The sequence below is a fragment of the Saccoglossus kowalevskii genome, chromosome 8 (assembly GCF_978046115.1).
Source record: "Saccoglossus kowalevskii chromosome 8, keSacKowa6.1, whole genome shotgun sequence".
Classification (NCBI taxonomy): domain Eukaryota; kingdom Metazoa; phylum Hemichordata; class Enteropneusta; family Harrimaniidae; genus Saccoglossus; species Saccoglossus kowalevskii.
Window position 1 is genome coordinate 18,912,240 of NC_140648.1, and position 20,857 is coordinate 18,933,096.

The window sequence follows — 20,857 nt, forward strand, 5'->3', positions numbered from 1 at the left end:
GCTCCTGCTCTTTACCGACATGTTGGCGAGTCGTCGCCCGCGGGTAGTATGCCCCACGATGACAAGTACAGCCAAATCTAAGAATTATTTCTCATCATATGAAATCTGACGGAATAACCAAAATCGTAATCATAATGACTAATATCTTCAAAGGAAATTAATAACTATAAATAAAACCACCCACACGATATTTTCTCATTCCTTAATCTTAATAATTGTTTTTTCTTCTTTCTCCTGCACGCTGTTGTCCTTCACTCAACAACATTTGTGACGTCATCCTGATGAAATGTACAACCTACAGCCGGTGAGTACAACACGTCGTACATATGCCCTGGGGTGTTTCCAACTGTATTATATCGATGTGCCGCCAAATGGGACATTTTTTTTTACACAGAAGTTACCCAAAATGACCCTTGAAACTGTTTGAAAAGAAGTCCACATGTTTGTTATTCAGTATTAACAGTGATATATCTTTAACAAAATGTCCAAGCCTTTTAAGGTTTTTAAAAAAATCGTAACCAAAACAAACAACCTATTAAAGTCAGTATTTACAGATAAATGTTATATAAGGGTACTCATTTCTGCATGGAAAGGGGTCAAGGCCTAGAAGAAGATTGTTCTGTTTCCAAAAAAAATATATAAAAATATGACAATAACGGAAGTAAACACAAATAAAAAGTGTTTGCCAAGCGCGTGACCTTGTACAATTTCAGTATATATAGTAGTACAATATGGTCTTAGTGACGTGTAGGCTGTCGTTTTTTGAAAACGTAATAATACTTGTAATACTAGTTACCCACAAACGTTATTGGCTTGCCCCTAAATAAATACATGATTCTAATCATCTATTTTTTTATTCACATGTGTTACCTGGCTGATTACACCTGATTTCACAGATCGTAAGTAACAGCATATTCTTCCGATACATGTCCGTATTTACCGTGCACGCAGGTGCCGTCACAGTCGAAATACGCGTTAGAAATCAGCGTAAACATAGCGTACAATAGGGTATAGAATACTGCGATGGCAACCGACACGGTTATTTAGACCCGAATCGTCGATCTGAAACATACCTTATTATCAAAGGAGTAATTGCTTACATAAGTATTGTAACCACTTTCAATGCATTTGAACACTTCGTTGAAATTTGCTCGTAACTATTTTAAGGTTGAATTGAAAACGTTTTTTGGCATTTGAATTCCGGAATTTGTGGACAGGCTTTCTATTTGTTCGGTATAAATATTTGTAATGACGTCAGTGTTTTTGTTTCTTTTCATGTCCCACTCACAGTTACAGTTATTCGTAAGTATCTCGTTACCGTTTTGTGGTTTGTGATATCGCGTGAGGGCGCTATACTATGTCCTCGACACTACCACTAAACATCTTAACAGAAAGACTAAATCCGAGACGCATATTATTATCAATATATTATTACAGAGCGACCATTACTCGGATGATTAATTAGTTGTACAGTTCGTATTCAGTAACAAACTGCCTGTGTAAAAAGAAAGATGAATTTTATATCAACGTAAGAGGGCGCTACTACACACACATTATGTTTTTCGTCAATATAGCTGACATAAAACCTTTTTTTTTTCTTTATCCTTTGTTCCTGTCATCACTAATTGATCACATAACAGGGGGTGAGTAAACAATTCAGTAACTATGATAAATAAACTCATGAAATACTAGTAATACTTTTTAAAGACCATTTATAAATTCATGTCGGTTTAAGTCAATGTTATTTTCTTTTATTTCATAACTTACATCTCCTGGACTGGAATATATAAACTGATATAGGGAGTAAGTAAACTTTATTTCAAGTTTCATAACTTTTATTTTCTATAGTTAAACCACATATTTGACTAAATTTTGACAAAATAGCCATCATGCAATACACTAAATAATGTCAATTCTCTCAACAGACCTGTATGATGTGTGGACAGTTGGACAACAAGCCGGGTTGCCTGGTTGGTTGGCACGTGGCTTAGCCTTGCGGTGTTACAAAACTGACATCAATTTTTGTATGAAAGAAAAATCTATTCTGTTTTTTTGAAAAGAAAAGTGTACACTATTCCTGGTTGTAAACAGGAACAAATTATGCAAATTAATTGGATTGAGCTGATTAATATTCAAAAAATCTGACCAATCATCAAACAAGTATACTAAAGTTGTTAAGTTGATCATGTAGCTTGCCATTAACTATTTACAAGCTTGAATAATAATACAAAAAAATAAATATCCATTTACCAGTACTTTATTTTACCTACTGGGATCTTCTTTTCAAATTATAATTATTTCTATTTTTTACGTTTACAATTCAAACAAAACAAATAATGATCAATGTATGCTTTGACTTTCCTGTTGTCATAGAAACACTGTAGTTATCTCGACAATAGTGATATTATTAAGAAAGTTTCATACCTAGGACCATAAATAATAACGAAGTGAGACCACGTTGCATGGCAGTACGATGTTCAAATCTAAATGAGCATCAGATATCAAAAACAATTAATATTGTAATTGCCCACATATCTGGCTTTAACTAGCCATAACAGCAGCAATTGGATCCTCTCAGATTGTCACTACCATATTTTCTCTATTAGAAACACATCTCCAAGTAAAGTTTACACAAAACAAACATTGTATTTATTTTGAACATACACTAATCATAGAATAAATACAGCATTACAAATCAGATGGTTAACATATAAACATATTGTACCTCATAATAGATTTCAATATATAAAAGAATACAAAAATATTTAAAACAGGAAAGTTTGATCTGCAAAAAAAAACAAACACATTTCATCTTTATTCAGGTTTGACTTGCTTACTTTTGTGTACAGTACTAATGTGTTTGGTTATCTTTCTCAAATCGTTTTCAACTATTATTGTATAGGGTGTGCGGCAATAAAAAATACATCTAGTGAAAATGACATGTCTATGGTTCTTTCTTTTTTTTCATAATGATCTGTATCAGAGCTTCTGGTACCGACAAGGTTCCATTTTACATTTGCACATACAAAGACTTGGAACATTTTTTTGCATGAGCACATTTTGGGGAGAGACTGAATAAACCAGAATGTTCTTGAGCTAGTCATTTTGAGGAAGAAACATACCTAGATTGTGAAGTGAGCAACATTTTCTTTACTTATTTTCAATCAGAGATTGCTTTAGTTGACAATAGAGGGCACTGTTCAACATGAGCTTGGCACACGAATGTGCACATTGCTCATTTTTAGCTCCACTTGTCATTGTAAATGACAGAGCGGAGCAGTTCATGTAGATGATTGTCCATCGTCGTACATCTGTACAGTACGTCTGTTCATCAACAATTACACTTTCATCTTCTTCTTGAAAACAATGACCTCAATTACCCTGATACTTGATATGTAGGTACCTTTGGTGTACCTCTATCAGATTTGTTCATTTCATAAAGATATCTTCAAATCTCTACTATTTGGCCAATATTTGGTAATTTTTCTTGAAAACTACCAGCTCAATTGCTTTGGTACTTAGATCGAGGATCCTATGGGTTTGACCTCCATGAGATTTGTAACAAGATAACAATTGTAATTGCCATGGCAACAACCAAATAAACTATCATGGTTGTGATATGGCAAGAACATTGTGGGAACACTAATAACACATGGCAAATAGTTAATATCTCATCGTACAGAACAGAACTTTTTTTTTGAGGAAGACACTCTACAGATACAGTGGAGATATTTCGACCACTATAGGTCGCTTGTTTGACGTTCTTACACTTGGTAGTGTCAAGTAGATTATTCTCATCTCATTTATCAATGTAAGACAAACTCATACCTCAGTGAAACTGCTCAATCACAGCCGATTTGTCGTTACAGATACAAGTAACTTAGTATCATATTCGGGCTAGTACTGTATCATTGACTGTGACCTTACGTGTTTATTGTTTATTGGAGGTGTGGCTATGCTAATTACGCAGTTAATCACCTGCATAGCCTATATTTACAGAAACCCTTGTAGTTTATTTACAAGCTGATAACACTAATCCCCAGACGCAATACTGTATATAGCAGCCGCATTCCGTAACGACAAAATAACGGAACGTGTCACAAAGGGATGTTGCATTGACCATTTCTTTGAATTATGTTTATTTCAACAATAGTGTTCATCTGAAATGCAGATTTGCTGTATCATATTCATTCATTTCTTGTATCATTGAACTACAATGCCATGGCGATGACAAATAATATATGCACACACTTTGGGTGCTGCGACGCTGGCTATGGTAAACAAAGTATTCACTGAACGGCATTCTCACTTTCACTCTCTTTCACTTCCACTTAAAACAATTAGGTTGATCTTTCAGTACGGTAATTAAAATAACAAACTTAAACTTTGACCTTAAACCTTTCCTCTGTACATATGCAACAAACTCTTGACTGATTCTCCAACGTCGTCTATTTTCACCAATTTCTGTTTTATAATAGTGTGAAACCCTTCAAAGAGATAGTAACCATAGAAACGTACGTTCTTCAATAAATACGGCATCCAGTATTTATCATCGGCCCACATCTTATCGAACGGTATGTCTTCCGCGCTGAACCATTTAGGTTTCATTTCTGAATAGAACAAAAATCAAAGTTAAACTGTAAATAGCTCCCGTGTGATCAGAGCATGTATTATAAAGGTATAGGCTCTGCCTAATAAGTGAATGTAATTGCATGTAGGTCAATCCATCAATAAAATTGATCAAGATGTCTGAGAATCTATGACATACTGTATATTATTTTGATATGGGCATTTTGAAAAACATGCAAGGACACTATACTTGTAAACAAAGGGCACTAATGAGGCACTCTATGAATGAGGTATTTCTAGAGGTCAGGGTTTGTCTCGTCTGCAGTTGAATAATTTTTGCTTTGATTTTCTTATGGTTTTTTTTCCCAATGCGACTTAATTTCACTTGGAGTTGTGTGCAAAGAGATTGTTTACAAATTAGATCACATTGGAAGTGCTTTCGGTCACGTTGTATAGCTTCAATGCGTAAAATAGAAAATTTATATCTTGAATAAAACTGACAAACTTCCTTGCTGTTGCTGTCAGGTGTCTGCCTTATACATGGATTAAGTGTAGACGCGGGGATTCAGCTTTCCTTTTCTCTGCTCATGGCGTCGCAATAGCGGTGAAGGTCAGTACTGGGTTGAACCAACAGTAATGGCCACTATTTTTGAACCCAATAGTAGTGATCACTGTGATTATTATATAAATTTCTTGCAAAGTCTGGAACGATACTGAAAAAAAATCGTTGATTTCCTTCTATATTCATGCTTGAAAGTAGGCCGAAGTATCCGCAGGTGAATATGAGTATCCAGATAATAAGTTAGGATCGATCAGTTCACACGAATTGTTCTGTTCTGATTCATCATTGCAAAACAATGGCCTGGAAACGGCCCAGCTTGAGGGAAACAGTATCCAGGAAAGAAAGAACAGTATCGGACCCGATACCCTTAAAAGACCTGATGAGAACACTGCAGAATCGCGGGCGAAATGAAAGTTATGCGGCTATTGTCTAAGCGACGCAGGCCCAAGGTATACACTGTACATGTAACCAGCACATTTACGAATCAAGATTGGCAGAAAGTTGTACGACATCTGTCTTCGATTTTGTCTATTGATGAATATGACGCACAAAGTGAAATTGAACTTGCAATCATGAAAATCGGAAAGGGTACTGCCTTTTCGTCAAACTGAAAAAATGGCCACGTCACTCTTGTAACTGCACATGCATACTCCCCATACTCGCATACATTTGATGTTTTTATTCGCTGTATCCATCATGATATAATAAATCATTTTATACTAAAATTCGCAAATTTGCAGACTTTCCAATGAAATATTATCAGTTTTTTTTTGCGACAGAATAAGTTATTGCAATATGCAAATTAGGCTACTCACCCTAGTCAAATATTTGTTAAGAAACTTTAAAGACTCTAAGTTATAAATTAACAAGCCATGCATGGCACAGTCCCCGTTGGTTATCAAATTTAAGATAAATAGCTTTGTTTATAGTAATATGGCTGGAATATAACCATGTCAGGAATATGATTTTTTAACATTAAAATGATTGACATTTGTATCTGATCGTCAAACAAGTACTTGTCCATATTGAGAGATATTGCTCTGGAACAGCATTCAAAATCAGCCATTTTGATACATGTATATATATAACGTGATGTATAACGAATATATAAAATTTGAATATAATCAGTCAAAGCATTTCAGAGATATGGCTCTAGAAGCCCAATCATTAAAACAAAATGGCCACCAGTCAGCCATTTTGAATCCAATCTGAAAAATAAAATGACGTGCATCAGGAACCCGTAATGTCTAATGTATGTACCAAGTTTGAACGAAATCCATCCATAAATGCCAGAAATGCTTGATATTTAATGATTTTTTAGCACAAAAATGACCACCATTCTGCCATTTTGAATAGGATCGTCAAACCAATATATCTGTTTATTTATGACATGATGTATAATGAATATTTAAAATTTGAATATAATCAGTCAAAAGTCAGAGATATGGCATGAGAACCACATTCATTAAAACAAAATGGCTGCCAGTCGGCCATTTTGAATCTTATCTGAAAAACAAAATTATTTACCAAGTTTGAACAAAATCCATCTGTAAATAGCCAAGAAATGCTTGATTTTTAAGATTTTTTAACACAAAAATGGCCGCCATTCAGCCATCTTGAATCAGATTGTAAAACAAAATGATGTGCATCAAGGTCTTATAATGTCTAATGTATATACCAAGTTTGAACAAAATCCATCTGTAAACAGCCAAGAAATGTTGATTTTGATGATTTTTAGCACAAAAATGGCCGCCATTCGACCATCTTCAATCAGATCGTGAAACAAATTGATGTGCATATGTATAATATCATGTATGATGTATGTGTGAAGTTTGATTATGATTGGTCCAGGCATTTCTATGATACAGATACTGCGTCGGGGGACTAATTAATGCAATAATTGACTAATTAATATGCATGGAATTGCACCAAAATCTAATCAGCGCATCTACTCATCATATATTAGAATTGAAATTGTAGATCTTGAGTTATCAGTGGAACAAATTTTAGTCACAGAGTCACAGACACCGGTACCACAAAAGCTCCGTTTCACGGGAGCTAATAAAACTGTGTTTTTTCACTGTATTCTTTTCATTGCCATATTGTTTCCCACACCAAAACAGCAACATTTCCAGTTAAATTGCTGACTGGCTTAGTATGTGTAATTAACGTAGAACAGTTTCTGCAGACATGAAATGGATCATTTTTAAATTACCCTTCAGAATGAATGTGATTACAGAACATTATTTATAATGACAGTATTTGATGGAAACACTACATTATATATTTAAGTTTTGAGTATTCACTGAGTTTTAATTTGGCAAAATAAGCAGAATAAAACCCAACTAAGTCTTTATGCACCAGTTGTACCCAGTTTTAAGTTAGTGATTTGATTTAATAGGGGTATTTGAGCAAAAATCAAGTTTTGGGAGAAAAGCTCATATTAAAAATAAGTATAAATTTTTGGAAAACGAAAATTTTTTTTAATTTATATCACAGAACATTGTTTGTTTCAATACAATGATATGACTTTCACCTCAACCCTTTGAAGGACACAATTTTTCCTACCAAATTTGTGTGCAACATTTTGCAATTTTTTTCTATAATTTCTTTGTTAATGTAGGACCAAATTTACTTAATTAACCAATTGCAATTAACAGTCTTGTGCAAAATTTGGAAAAAAAATCATGCAGGTTCATCTTGTGGAAAGTTGAATCTAGTTTTAAAAAGGTGTTGAAAGGTCACTCAGTACTGTACATGTGAGTGTTTTTTCATACTGATTGCGCTGTGAACGCTATGTTAACATTCATCGCACAAATACACACAATTATGATAATAACAGTTCCCACTTTAACATACACTTCATAATCAGATGATCCAATATTTTTTGTCAAGCCAATTTTACCTTCTGATTCAGCAGGATTTCCATGGTAATTGTCGGCTTTAAAAATATGAATCTCCAAAACGACAGGATCATTTACAAATTCCTGATCAACGACACCAATCTTTTCAAGTCGGTCAACAGTGAGGGCGCACTCCTCTTCAAGTTCCCTGTACACATAACAAAAGTTTAGTATTGTTATTAATCACAAAATAAATGTGCATATCTTTTTCTGTTATTTTTCAGAAAATTTCATGAATATCTGAGGCCAATGGTCAATATGGTCAGCGATCCAGTCCAAAATTTTCAAAGAAATTGTAGAAAAATACATAAGAAAATGTACAAAACAAATATATTGAGAGAAATAAATATGTCATTTGAAAAGTCACATATAAGCTTTACCTATGAAATAGAACATATACAGGTCCCTAGTCTGAAACCATGAAACTTCATAGACGTAATTCTTGAATATTCAAAACTTAACTAAGTGACAAACATTTTTACAGAATTTTTTGTTCTTTAAAATCTATTACCTACCATAATTTAGTGGGTTTAGCGATTAGAACATAAATGGTTAGATTGAATAAAAAAACAGATTTGATGATTTATTTTGACAAAAAAACAGTTTATTACATTTTTTTTAACCACATTCCCTGAAGGATTGTAGGTTTGTGTTTCTAACTTTTTTATCAAAGATTGTTCTTTTTTAAGGAATTTTACTGCTGAAGAATAAAAATCAGTTTTTAAGTTGCTAATTACTAACACATCTAAAAAGAATAGTATATGTGCTTAATGCTTCTATCACTGTTATTCATCTTTAATATTATTTACATATTTACATAAAAATTAAAATCTGCCTGCTCTCGTCGATTTTGAGAAAACAAATTGAACAGAATTTTTTTCTCATTCTGTGCCAAATTGAAAATATTTTTTTTTTTAAATCAATCCTCATTGTACATGAATATTATGATGATATTACAGCAAGTCTCAGAAGTATTGGGGCAGCCAATTTGCAAACATGCTTTGGTTTTGACTAAACGGTTGGCTTCTCCAGGGACTGTGGCTTCTCGAATCGTGCCTGTGTCGTCTTGCGGTCAAGCCCAATTAAGGCAAATCTATGTAACAGTAGGGGACGATCGTCATACTTTAGGATCTATTCAATGATGGTCGTACAGTTGGATAGCGATTTCCCCTTTCAAATATACCAGGGAAAGTGTTCTATGTTCTTCGTGTCCACAAACAAACAACGAATGAGGTCGATTTTTTCAGCGGTTGGCTTAATGTTACCCCAACAGATCGTTTGGGTGTGAGGTTTGTTATTTTCTCCCTCATTTGTAGGAAACTGTTTCTCAACCTGTCTATTTAGTTTCAAGCAGTGTTCAAGATGGTTACCCCCATATAGTAAATATCGGTGGAGTAATCACATTTATCATATTATCACTTGTAAGCCAGCTGACTGTGGCCATTTTCAGGCTCAAATCATTCAGGGGAATCCAGACATGTACCAGACTACATTCTATGTCCCCTAATGCAATATAGACGGCGCAAGCGAGATTCAAAAGCCAACCAGTCAATCAAAGCAGTAAGCCAATTTGCTTGCGAGTTTGCAAATTGGCTGCCCCAATACTTCTGAGACTTGCTGTAATATCATCATGATATTCATGTACAATGAGGATTGATTTAAAAAAAAAAATATTTTCAATTTGGCACAGAATGAGAAAAAAATTCTGTTCAATTTGTTTTCTCAAAATCGACGAGAGCAGGCAGATTTTAATTTTTATTCTGAAATTTTCAATCAATTATTATTTTTCATGAAAAACTGAATTTGTTTTCATTTTTCATAAAACGATGAGAAAAAACAAAACTGTGCGCACGTGATGACGAAAAACACTGATATTTTTAGGTTAAAAGTATAATACTGCTGGTACTCAAATAATTCCGAGTTATGACAGCATGAGGGCGCTAGTCAGAATACAGGCTGGTATGAATGAACGTTACTAGTAACCGTGTTACAAATAAAGTAAAATCTATCCTACATAAATTTCGTCAACATTAGCAGCTCATAACTTTATGGAACACACCTTCTAGCAGCCTGTTCAATGGTTTCCCCGGTCTCAACTTTACCACCAAATCCATTCCAGTTACCAGCACCAAATCCACGCTTCTTCAGTCCTAACAGCACTTTCCCATCCTTTACTACGTAAACTATCGTCAAAAGTTTTTTACTTATCACTTCGTTCTCAGTTGACAATGGCATCGTGGGTGATCTGGTCTATTGAACACAGCATACGCGTATCGTCAGTAGCGATCGCAAACACTCTCTGCGAAAATCACCGATTTACCGCGGCAAAACAATCAATGAAAAAATACAGCTGACGATTTTGTAACACTGCCACCAACGGTGAATGTTCATACATCTTTCGTTCAAATTGTCAATGAAACAGAGCAAAATATTAATGAGAATCTCTGAATCTATATCAGTTTCATAACAAGCTATTATAATTTCTTTACAAGCTAAACAAAAGACATGAATTAAACCTAAATTTATTGCAGATGGCAAAATTCATGAATGTCATTAATGTCGCTCCCTACAGGACAAATATTGTTTCAACACGTATAACAGTTCAGTATGCAACGTCAGAAAGACATAGAACACTGAATTCGAATAGAGTCTTTTCTGTATGAACTGATATTATAAACTTATTTGTTTAAAAAAAAATTAAACAAGTTATTTATCAAATAAATCAAATTTTATTGGAACATGAACTACAATAATTCAGTTTTAAACTGAATGGAAAAAAACAATGAACAACACAAAGCAGCAATGCTGCATCAATAAAACATTTCCATTTAAAATACAGTTTACTTTTTAACTCTTGTTTACTGATCTCAACTACTTCTGAACTGTTGAAAATAACTTGTTATTGTATCGACTTGTTCCACTCTATGACTTAGTATAGTATTATGTCCCTTATAGAGGAAATAGCCGTAAAAATTGACTCCGCGAAGCATGTATGGAAACCAGTGCTCGTCATCTAACCACATTTGGTTGAAGGGTAGTGAATCGACTTCAAACCATTGAGGCTGCATTTCTATGGTAGAAAAATAAAAAAATAGCAAATTAGCTTCCATATATCCATTGAGGATAAATTGATTTAAATTGCATGACAGGCAATTTTGATTTGCCACTCTGAATAACTATTGTTGGCTAAGACTGGAAGATTGATGAACAACAATGTATAAACAACTGTAATTTGTGATTTTCATGTGAAAAACTAAATTTTAGATGTGAAATATCAAAATTATTAGACACTTAACAAAAGCAATATACAATATACTTTGATCAAAGTAACAGTATTTGTTTTATTAGAATCACATCCTCCAAAAGTAGACCAGAGCTAAAAAATTTTGTTTTCACGGATTTTAAAGTTGCATTCTGAGAGCATTCACAGAACTTTATTGGGGGTCTTCAGAGTGTTATCTGAAATATTTGATGCTTTGATGAAATTGCACAATATTTGTGAAATATACAATAAATTTTCAAATTATAGCACAGAGGAATGTTGGTAACCGTTTCCGCTTCCCATTTTATTATATGTTCAAATTGTCCATGCGGATTCTTTTTAGTAGTATTCAAATGCACATTGATTCACAAAGATTCACTTTAATTTTAATTACTACAGGACTAAGCAATTCAAATCCCTTCACTCCATGCAAAATCTGATCATCAAATATGTCATATGACAGTCCACAAAAAAGTGCAAACAACCTCCCACAAATGCTCTCAGAATGCAACTTTACTTTTATTAAGAGCATTAAACTCCCTCTGATCAATTTTAGCTCAAGTGAAACTGTGAACAGCAGTGCATTTGTGGGAGGTTGTTCAGATCATTGAAATGTTTAACTTATAATTTAATTAATACAAGTATCTAGAAGATTTGAATTTCTGGGGAAGGTAACTCTCACCTTCTGATTCTATCACTTGACCCTTGTACGAGTTTGATTTATAAACATGAACCTCCAACACTTGCGGATCATCTTCAAATTCAAAATCAATCAGACCAATCCGTTCAAGATTTTCACTTGTTATACTACATTCCTCGTTAAGCTCTCTATAAAAATAAATGAATGTTTAGGTATTGAGAAAATCTAGAAACAAAAAATAATAATTAATATCATCATAACTATGCATGTTCTCTCTTATTATGTGTTATTTTTATCTATTGTTACATAGTTGGCTTTCATGACTACCAAAAATTAATATAACTAGCAGATACTAAATAATATGATAAAATAAAATATATGATGAAATAATTAAATATATATTTAAAAATAAAAATAAAAAAAAAGAAGCTCAAACTAGGATCTTATTTTACTAGTAATAAAATGCTATTTGTGTAAATGTGAAACTAGGAGTACTGAATCTATGTTCTATTTTTTGTTGTTCATTTAATTTTTATTCAAGCTCATCCAACTCGATTATAGTGCAAGTGTATTTATTCAGATGAGTTGAAAAGTTTATATGCTGTAGAAAAGCAGCAAATGAAAATGTAAATAAAACACAGATAGTAGGCCGTTTTTGTTGTTGTAATCTTTACTCAGAAAACAAAACACTAATTGTAAATACCTGTGCGCGGCTTGTTTGATGCTTTCACCGGGTTCCACTTTTCCACCAAAACCATTCCATTTTCCTCGACCAAAACCTCTCTTTTTCAAACCCAGCAAAATCTTAGTTTGTTGTTGTATGAACACCAATGTGAGTACTTTCTTGGTGAAACTGTTAGACATAATGGAATTTCTCACTTTTATGCTAGAATATCTGTCAAAAAAAAAAAAAACAGATATGTGCAATATGTTATTGATTTAACTTTAACTCCAAGTATTTTCTATCATTACCCTACAACTTTTTTTTTTAAACCAAATATCTCAAAATCAAAATAAATTTTTGCCATTTCTTGCTTGCCTCGTGAATGTATGCTCTGATCAAGAAAATGAATACGACAACGACAATTTACATAACAGTAATTTCATATAAAAACAGATACATCTTTTAACATGGATGTTCATTTGTTTGACTACAATTAAATTGATATTATGTTATTCAAACTTTGCAAAATACGTACAATGCTGGGCTGATAATGAACCCAAAGGTTTTCTTGGCACCACTGATGTTGAAAAAAAGTTTACGGACCCTGCATACCATCAATATTACTTGTCGTACACCCCCTACCCACACTACAACAAAACAAACAAAGCCAAAACAAAACAAATCGTCTCGACGAATGAAAAACTTGCATATTCATAAATGCTTACACATTGATATAAATTAACTCGGTGCACTAATTCTAGCTGTAACACTGTATGATAAAACAACCAGTTCGACGGCACTAAAGAACACGTGCATTTATCGCGAATTATCAACTGGAATGAGGGAGAACTTATGTGAACTACAGAGGGCGTAATAAAAGCCCGTTGAAACAAGCTGTTTGATTGGCAATAAAACTTATCCGTTATTCACAAATTTTAGTTATTACAATTGTTGTTTAGACAGACTAGAATATAGTGCGTATGCAAGAGTGTAACAATGGCTTGAATAAAAACCGAAACACATAACATACACTGTAAGGCAAATATCGATTTTTGGTGTCAGCCAATCAAATTTGGTGTTACAAAACCTATCTTTTGTCGGCCATTTTGCTTCTTAACGCGAAAATAAGAAAACATGCCTCTACCACTACAGGTACCGTTTTTGCAGGTAGGTGTCCAGTTATTCTAGTTTAAATATATCTGAAAAACGGAATAACAACGGAGAAGTGTGTACATCGTTTAATGGATTGAATTGAAAGAACTGAACAGCAGCTCGCAATCGACTTCCGTGAAAATCGGATTATTAATTTATTTGCAGTTTCATGTTATCACTGACGTGCCTTCTGTTGTAAGTTGTGCTAAAGAGAAAACTGATATGTTTGTGTTGAACATCTATGCAATTGACACAGATTATGTTTAGGAATTTTACCTCTATGTTAATTATTGAGAGACGGGAGCTGTCGTGCACTCGGTGACTGGCGCCTGCTGTCAGTTGTATTTCGTGGATATAGGTCCCTTTGTTTTTATGCCGCAAAATCTCGGTACGATACGGAAAAATATTTAAGTTTTTTTTTTTTTAAAAGACTATCGGGGGTATCCATCTGATTTTTATATTCACTGGGTTTACTTACTATATACTCTCTGCGTTTTAATTTACCTTATTCAAGTCATAGTGTGCATGTTGTTAAAGTACCTGAACTTTCAAGTAACATGTGCAAAAACAAATCTGAATTTAGGGGCAAGGGTCATCTTCAAGTGTTAAATTGAAATTAGTATGCGAAATTTGGTGACTTGATGACACCATATGATGTTGAAAATGAATTTATGAATTTGCTCAGTAATTTTTGACTGTTGACAAGTAACTTCTGAATTGACGACATGTACCTTGTGAACACTGTATAAACCATTACTGTATATTTACTATATGATGCATATTATGTCACATGTCAAATCTTAAAAAAAAAAAGAAAGAAACACAGGCAACAATATAGTTTAATGACCCTGATATTTTAGTAGTGTAGATATTGGAATTGTTGCTAAATACTAATGAATACTTTGGTACCGGTAGTTAGTTGCTGTAATTAAATAGTGAGTGTGGCAGTGTTTCATATTAGCCAAGTAATTGTGTGGTATGTTTAACCACAGTCCCTCAACACTGACCGGTGGTGACTGTGACGGTCTGAAATTGAAATCTTGATTTTTTAAATTAATTCAATGAATATACCTTTTAAATTATACGTACCTTATCAGAAAGTCTTTACGAGTACTATTACCTGCGTATCTAAGAATAATTTCGGAATAAACTGTATAAAACGGCACAAGTTTCACTGGAGCCGAACGGAAGACAATTCAAAATCAGGAAGACGCTGTGATGCTATGACGTCATCGGCTTCACTCCACAAGCATAACGCGCACTGTTACCAGCGAACGGGGGATTAACACCTTAGAACAAAGGCGTTTCCCAACCGGGTGTTGAGGGACTGTGGTTTAACGATAAATACAATTGCTGTAGGAGTTCATCATCATATGATGTTTTACTCAGTTCAAATTAATAATGATACTTTCCAATGGTTGATAGTACCGTAACATTAATTTAAAAATATCACTATGTTGGAAGGTAAATCGTTTTTTTGGTTGGGTATCTGTACCTAGTGTCTGGAGACTCTTTCTGTGCAATTGATGTGCCTATAGCATATATGTGGTTGCGTGTGGTGTTCTAAATTATGTTTTTTAAATAGTCGTACATGTGATACAGTGAATGGTTAAAATTATGCAAACTGTGAATTTTGTTATTTGAACTTCATGTGCAAACTTTTAATTTCACGATCATGATGTTTTAATTTATTAACCTGAAAATATGTAAATATAAATAAAACCGCAGTCTATTTATGTTGAACAATCGTAATGACAATTGACAATCAAAATATACCTATTTTCCTATCTTTTACATTCAATTCATCAGAAATCATTGAAAATAAATTCCATACAAAACGCCCAAAAAGTCTTTTCAGCGAAAATTAATTCCAGCTAAAATAAAGTATTTTACAGTATGTCATTAAACTTTATACAAGTAACTCCTTGATATATCTGGACCTTTAATAACCTATTCTTTGAATTTTTATAAAAAAGTAACTTTGTCAGAAAATCCAGTGCCACACACATAATAAGTATTAGATAAAATGCAGGTTAGTGCACATTGTAGAATATTAGTGTTGATGTACATATATTTATTAATCTATTGACAGGGGCCTCCTGAGCCTATGCAAGTTGACCAGCCTGAGGATAATGAGAATAGCCATGAGCTGGTATATGCAGTGGAAAATCCAACCATGGTAGGGTATATATATGTCTTACTTGTTGATTTCTTTTCTAAGAGACGTTTGTTTGTTTCCAATAATCCACACCATGTGAATGCATGCAACAATTGACAGACTTAATTCTTGTATTCTAAAATTCTTTTGTATTGTCAATGTTGACATACTGGTACTATATATTTCTGTTGGAAATGCATGCCTGATACAAATTTAATAGTATTGTATTTCATTGAGATAAATGATTTCAATTAGTCCCACGATGTGCTTTTAATAAAGCGTTTATGCGGTAATGCTTACATAAATGACAATAGTCTGTGGTAAAAATTAAGTTGTATTTTAATGATTCAGTATACAATGATTCCAGTAGAGCAAATAAATTATATATACCAGTACATACATGTGTAATGAATGTTTTCTGTGTGTGAAGCACACTATGGGAGTCTTTGCCGTTAGTGCATCTGTGTGTGTCTGCATCTGTGTGTGCCTCTGTTCCATTGATATCTCAAAGACTAATGATCATTTTTTGATGGTTATTTTTGTTGTTGCAATTCGTACATATAAATTACATAATTTGCATAATAATTAGCCAAATTTTTCTCAAGTACCATTCAACAGATTTGAATAAAACATGTTACACAGATGCACTTGTCAGGTGCCCTGGGTGAAATCATGTCATACTTTGTCATCTTGAGAAGCCATTTCTCTCTGACAACCTCTCACTGATGATTTTATGTGTCATTTTTCATAATCGTGTACATTGCGCATCAATGACCGGTTTTATGATGGGAACAACTCAAACTTTGGTTTTCACATCGCATGTGATACATGTATAGCCTTGTGTAGGGTCACATTTGTGCATGCAATTATGTCTAAAACAATATTTTGGTGAGATTTGGTCAACTCTTTGTGGTTATATATATTATTGACAATTTAAATGCCACATTGTTGTGCATATACAAACACCATATCACATGTGTTTAGTTTATTATTTATCTGCAACACATTCAGTCTGGATCTCTAGGAGTTAATTAAGCAATATGTCTGCATTATTTTGTTCAGGATCTTGAGGCGTATGCTGCTCAGTACTCTGGGCTGGCTAAAATCAACCGACTACTGTTCATAGCCGTTCACTGTCCCAGTTTCCGGATTGAAGCACTGAAGATGTCACTGTCTTACTCGCAATCTACGTATAATACACAAATGTATCAACACATCCATAGAAAGTTACAAGAGGCTTCAGCAAGGTATTAATCTGTTAATAAATATGTAATGTCATCTTACTTTCCACTTACTTATTTTTATAAACATATGCCCAAAACAATCTGTATTGTGGGCTTGCTATCAAATATTCTTAGTGAAGTTTGGTGGACTACCATGGTGTCTACAGATGCACTTTATACTGTTTTCCATCTAGTTTAAAAGAATATGAAGTTATTACGAGGATACCAAAAAGTATGCATGAAGACAGTACAGCAGGATCAGAGTATCTAGGCTGTGTACTGTCCAGGCGCATACTTTTGGGTAGCCTCGCAATAACCTTATTATTATACATCTTTTCCTCCCAAGGATACATTATGGGAATGCAGAAATACAAAATGTTTAGAACAGATTGAGTGAACTTTTTTGTATGGGGTCCGGTCCGGGGGCTGTCATGTTTGTTTTTATTATTAGAGGACGCTTACATGCGTAATCATTCCATATTTGGAATTTGCATTTCCTAATATGGTAGGATGAAAATACCCCGTAAAATACTGCAAAATTACAACACGCTGACAGATGTATAATAATTATTAGTGTTTATTAAACCAGATTCTTCGAAATATGAAACAATTGAGCTATGTGAGGAAAAAAAACCTTGTGTCCTCATATTTTGGGGAAAAACTATAAAGTCATACAACATTTATTTTTTCACATGCAGTGTAAAATATATGGTCTATAATATATTTGTCTCTTTCATGTTGTTTAGCTCTTCCGCACTGCCAGATGCCATTGCTGGCTTAGTTCATAGTATTCCTGCATTGGACACACAGTGGGTAGAGACGACCAATAAGAAAGCTGCCATGAAACTGGAAAAACTAGATACAGATTTGAAAAATTACAAAGGCAACTCTATTAAAGAAAGCATAAGGTAAGTGGAGTGTCTGCAACCATGTGTGGGTGTTGGTACTTTGTCATTACCAGGGATAAAATGAAAGATTATATTACAACTATTTTTGTAGATCGGACTGGCATCAGTATTTATATGGATTGACTCGTTCAGTTTGATGTTCATGATCAAACATGATCTTCACACTAATCTATCTTTTTTCAGGAGAGGACATGATGATCTCGGCGACCATTATCTAGATCAAGGAGACCTTAGCAATGCGCTGAAGTGTTTCTCGAGAGCTCGTGACTACTGCACCAGTTCCAGACATGTTGTCAATATGTGTCTGAATGTAATCAAGGTAAACTTTGCTGTCAAGAGATTATATGTGATTTGGATGTGGTGGCAGGATGGGGAGATTAGCCATGTCACAATAATAGCTTTACTGGCAGAAATATTTAAATGCATTTTAGAATATTCACCCTTTGAGCGCCAAGGTCAACTTCAGGAACCATCCATAAAATAGTCGCATTTATAGTCTGCTCATTTCCACATAAAATCTTTATTATTTTTTTTGATCAAAAACTAGAAGCACTGTCTCTTTGTTCCAAGATTAAAATTGAATTCAGTGAAAATTACAGAAAATGTGAACAAAGTTATCTATTATTGAGTGGAAAAAAAGTGGATCATTTATAAAAATATAATAAAAATATATAAATATAATATCTTTTTGATTATTTCCAATGAGGCCTTGTGTATAATACTGAATTGGTGATCACACTTAATTGTCATGCTCTCTTGGACTCTTGTATGTATCCTTTGTTCACGCCATTTGTAACATGATCCAAATAAGTCTAACATACAATTAATTGAATTATTGCAATTTTTGGTTTGGTAGAGATGTGCTTTTAATAAAGTAAATGTACATGTTTCTTTCTAAAAGTGTACTGTTGTTCTGTTTAATACTGTAAACTGCTTTAATAATATTACTCTGGTGTTCTACAACGTACTCCACTTAGTGACTTTTCACAAAATTTTGTTTTCACGAATGTGTACAACCATGAATATGTGAAAGTTTTTACTTGTGAAAATGAAATGATTTACAGTATATTATTCATACAGTAGATATGATATATAAATCAAATAATTCTAGTAATGAAAGTATGCACTGGTAATGCACTTTAAGTACATAATAATGACTTTAGTTGATAGTCACTGGTTCTTTTTTCTTTGGCCATGGTTTACATTGGAGTGTTTGCAGAGACAATCATGTATAAATGCACCGTCTTATCTCAAGTTGCAGTTGCCACCATACATTTGTACTATGTATACTTCATGTCTGTATTATTTATGTGTGTTCGTGTACTTTTACAGGTTAGCGTCCACCTTCAAAACTGGTCTCACGTGCTAAGTTACGTCAACAAAGCTGAAGCAACTCCCGAAATTTCTGAGGTTCGCGTAAGCAATACATTTTTATTTGTTCAGAAATACTTTTTTGTTGATTATATTTTAAGTTGTTATGAACAGTAACATAATATGTACTGATAATACATTGTACATTTATAGAAAAACAAAGTGATTACATTTGAGTTCTTTTCCTTTTCTTCATAACTGGAGTTTTCCATTCATCTTCCAACTACCCCGGTACTAGTGAATTTTTTTTGAAAGCTGTCAAACAAATACAGTCAAACCTGTCTATAAAGGACAGTCAGTGGACTGAGCCAAACTGTCCTTTATAGACAGGTGGTCTTTATATAGAGTTGGCCTAATTTATTCATTCAATCATGAATATTAATTAGGGCGGGAATTTTAAGGGAGATCATAAGCAATACATAAAAACAAACCTACAATGAATAGGTTTTTTTTAATAAAAGTCACTCATTTTCATCTGGATAATTACAGCTTTACTTTTTTACTACAAATTATATCATGTAAATTCACTGAAACCAAGTGATTCTGCCCATGGATTCATTGGTGTATTTAATGCACAAGAACGATTGTCAACGATCAGCTGCATTGGCGTTTCAGCTGGGTCTTCCACACTCTCGCCATGCAGTCTTATTCCCCAGTCTCTTACACATATTCCAGTAATCAGTCCCATCGTTAGTATTGTCGATTGTACACTGTGACAAAATGCACGGGCAAAGTTGCCGTGTTTGAAAAAACAAACAAGCAAGCATTAAAAATGAAGAAGCATTGGTAATAAACAAAATTTACCAAACTCATAACGATTGCTCCAACTCTCGGCGTTGAATCAGAAAGTCAAACGAACCGGAAATAAAACACGATGATCGTACACACAATTTTACAGTTATTTGTTGCAAGCATCGACGTGTCAAAACTGCCCAAACGAAACGAATTTTCTCGATTGCGAATTATTGATATTACCTTTTATAAAAAAATAGGATCAAAATAAAAAAACACCTTTCGTTGAGAATAACCCTGAGATGACCCCTCAGTAACAATACGTTTTGCCCATGCGCTAGCTTCATTAGCATAATTTATAACGATCAACAACATGGCGGCCAAAATAGGTCGGATTTTGCAATCCTGCGATGAAAACAAAATAAACAAATGTTTTATTATTTTGTTTGGATATTTCATGTCGACAAGGTAAATAAAACATCTCTCATTTAATAAAACTGGTTCATTTTTCTTTGTTTTCGAGACGAGAAGAATTTGCTCTCCATGTGCGAGACAGTCCACAGAATTGCCGCTGGCCGGCTGGGGATAGATAGTATAGTACCAATCGGAAACAAGCTAGTTTTTCATTTCAAACTTTGAATGAAACTTTTTTAATTTGTTGTTAAAATCTTTCCAGTCCCCAGACATTACATTCAGATGATATTCAACTTTTT

At 33.7% G+C, this 20,857-nt stretch overlaps 3 protein-coding genes and 1 long non-coding RNA gene across 12 annotated transcripts in view; 2 read left to right on the forward strand and 2 right to left on the reverse strand.

Annotated features, from left to right (window-relative positions):
• Positions 1 to 914: 914 nt before the first annotated feature.
• On the forward strand, positions 915 to 2,939 carry LOC146739374 (uncharacterized). The gene is made up of 2 exons (XR_014930091.1): positions 915 to 1,803; positions 1,926 to 2,939. It is a non-coding gene; the product is annotated as an uncharacterized LOC146739374 (long non-coding RNA).
• Positions 2,622 to 10,365, reverse strand: LOC100370402 (oxidized purine nucleoside triphosphate hydrolase-like). Its single transcript, XM_085502298.1, has 3 exons — positions 10,094 to 10,365; positions 8,037 to 8,182; positions 2,622 to 4,610 (listed from the first exon to the last, which is right to left on the reverse strand). Exons 1-3 carry the CDS (start codon positions 10,267 to 10,269, stop codon positions 4,393 to 4,395), a joined length of 540 nt encoding a protein of 179 aa, XP_085358424.1. The 5' UTR covers positions 10,270 to 10,365; the 3' UTR covers positions 2,622 to 4,392.
• A 375-nt stretch (positions 10,366 to 10,740) lies between these two features.
• On the reverse strand, positions 10,741 to 13,417 carry LOC100370250 (oxidized purine nucleoside triphosphate hydrolase-like). Its single transcript, XM_085502307.1, has 4 exons — positions 13,326 to 13,417; positions 12,640 to 12,831; positions 11,979 to 12,124; positions 10,741 to 11,104 (listed from the first exon to the last, which is right to left on the reverse strand). The coding sequence occupies exons 2-4, from the start codon at positions 12,798 to 12,800 to the stop codon at positions 10,902 to 10,904; spliced, it is 510 nt and encodes a 169-aa protein (XP_085358433.1). The 5' UTR covers positions 12,801 to 12,831; positions 13,326 to 13,417; the 3' UTR covers positions 10,741 to 10,901.
• A 236-nt stretch (positions 13,418 to 13,653) lies between these two features.
• LOC100370101 (COP9 signalosome complex subunit 1-like) overlaps positions 13,654 to 20,857 on the forward strand; it is a 49,866-nt gene continuing 42,662 nt past the window's right edge. For 8 of the 9 annotated variants that reach the window (XR_014930093.1, XR_014930092.1, XM_085502304.1 and 5 more), the window contains exons 1-6: positions 13,654 to 13,767; positions 15,845 to 15,931; positions 16,973 to 17,157; positions 17,880 to 18,041; positions 18,225 to 18,360; positions 19,374 to 19,457. Coding sequence is in view for 7 of the 9 variants with exons in the window: in XM_085502304.1 (XP_085358430.1) it covers positions 13,735 to 13,767; positions 15,845 to 15,931; positions 16,973 to 17,157; positions 17,880 to 18,041; positions 18,225 to 18,360; positions 19,374 to 19,457 (687 nt within the window). In the remaining 2 variants the exon portion in view is untranslated. The remainder of the gene's footprint in view (positions 13,768 to 15,844; positions 15,932 to 16,972; positions 17,158 to 17,879; positions 18,042 to 18,224; positions 18,361 to 19,373; positions 19,458 to 20,857) is intronic. The other variant, XM_085502300.1, reaches the window with a different exon arrangement.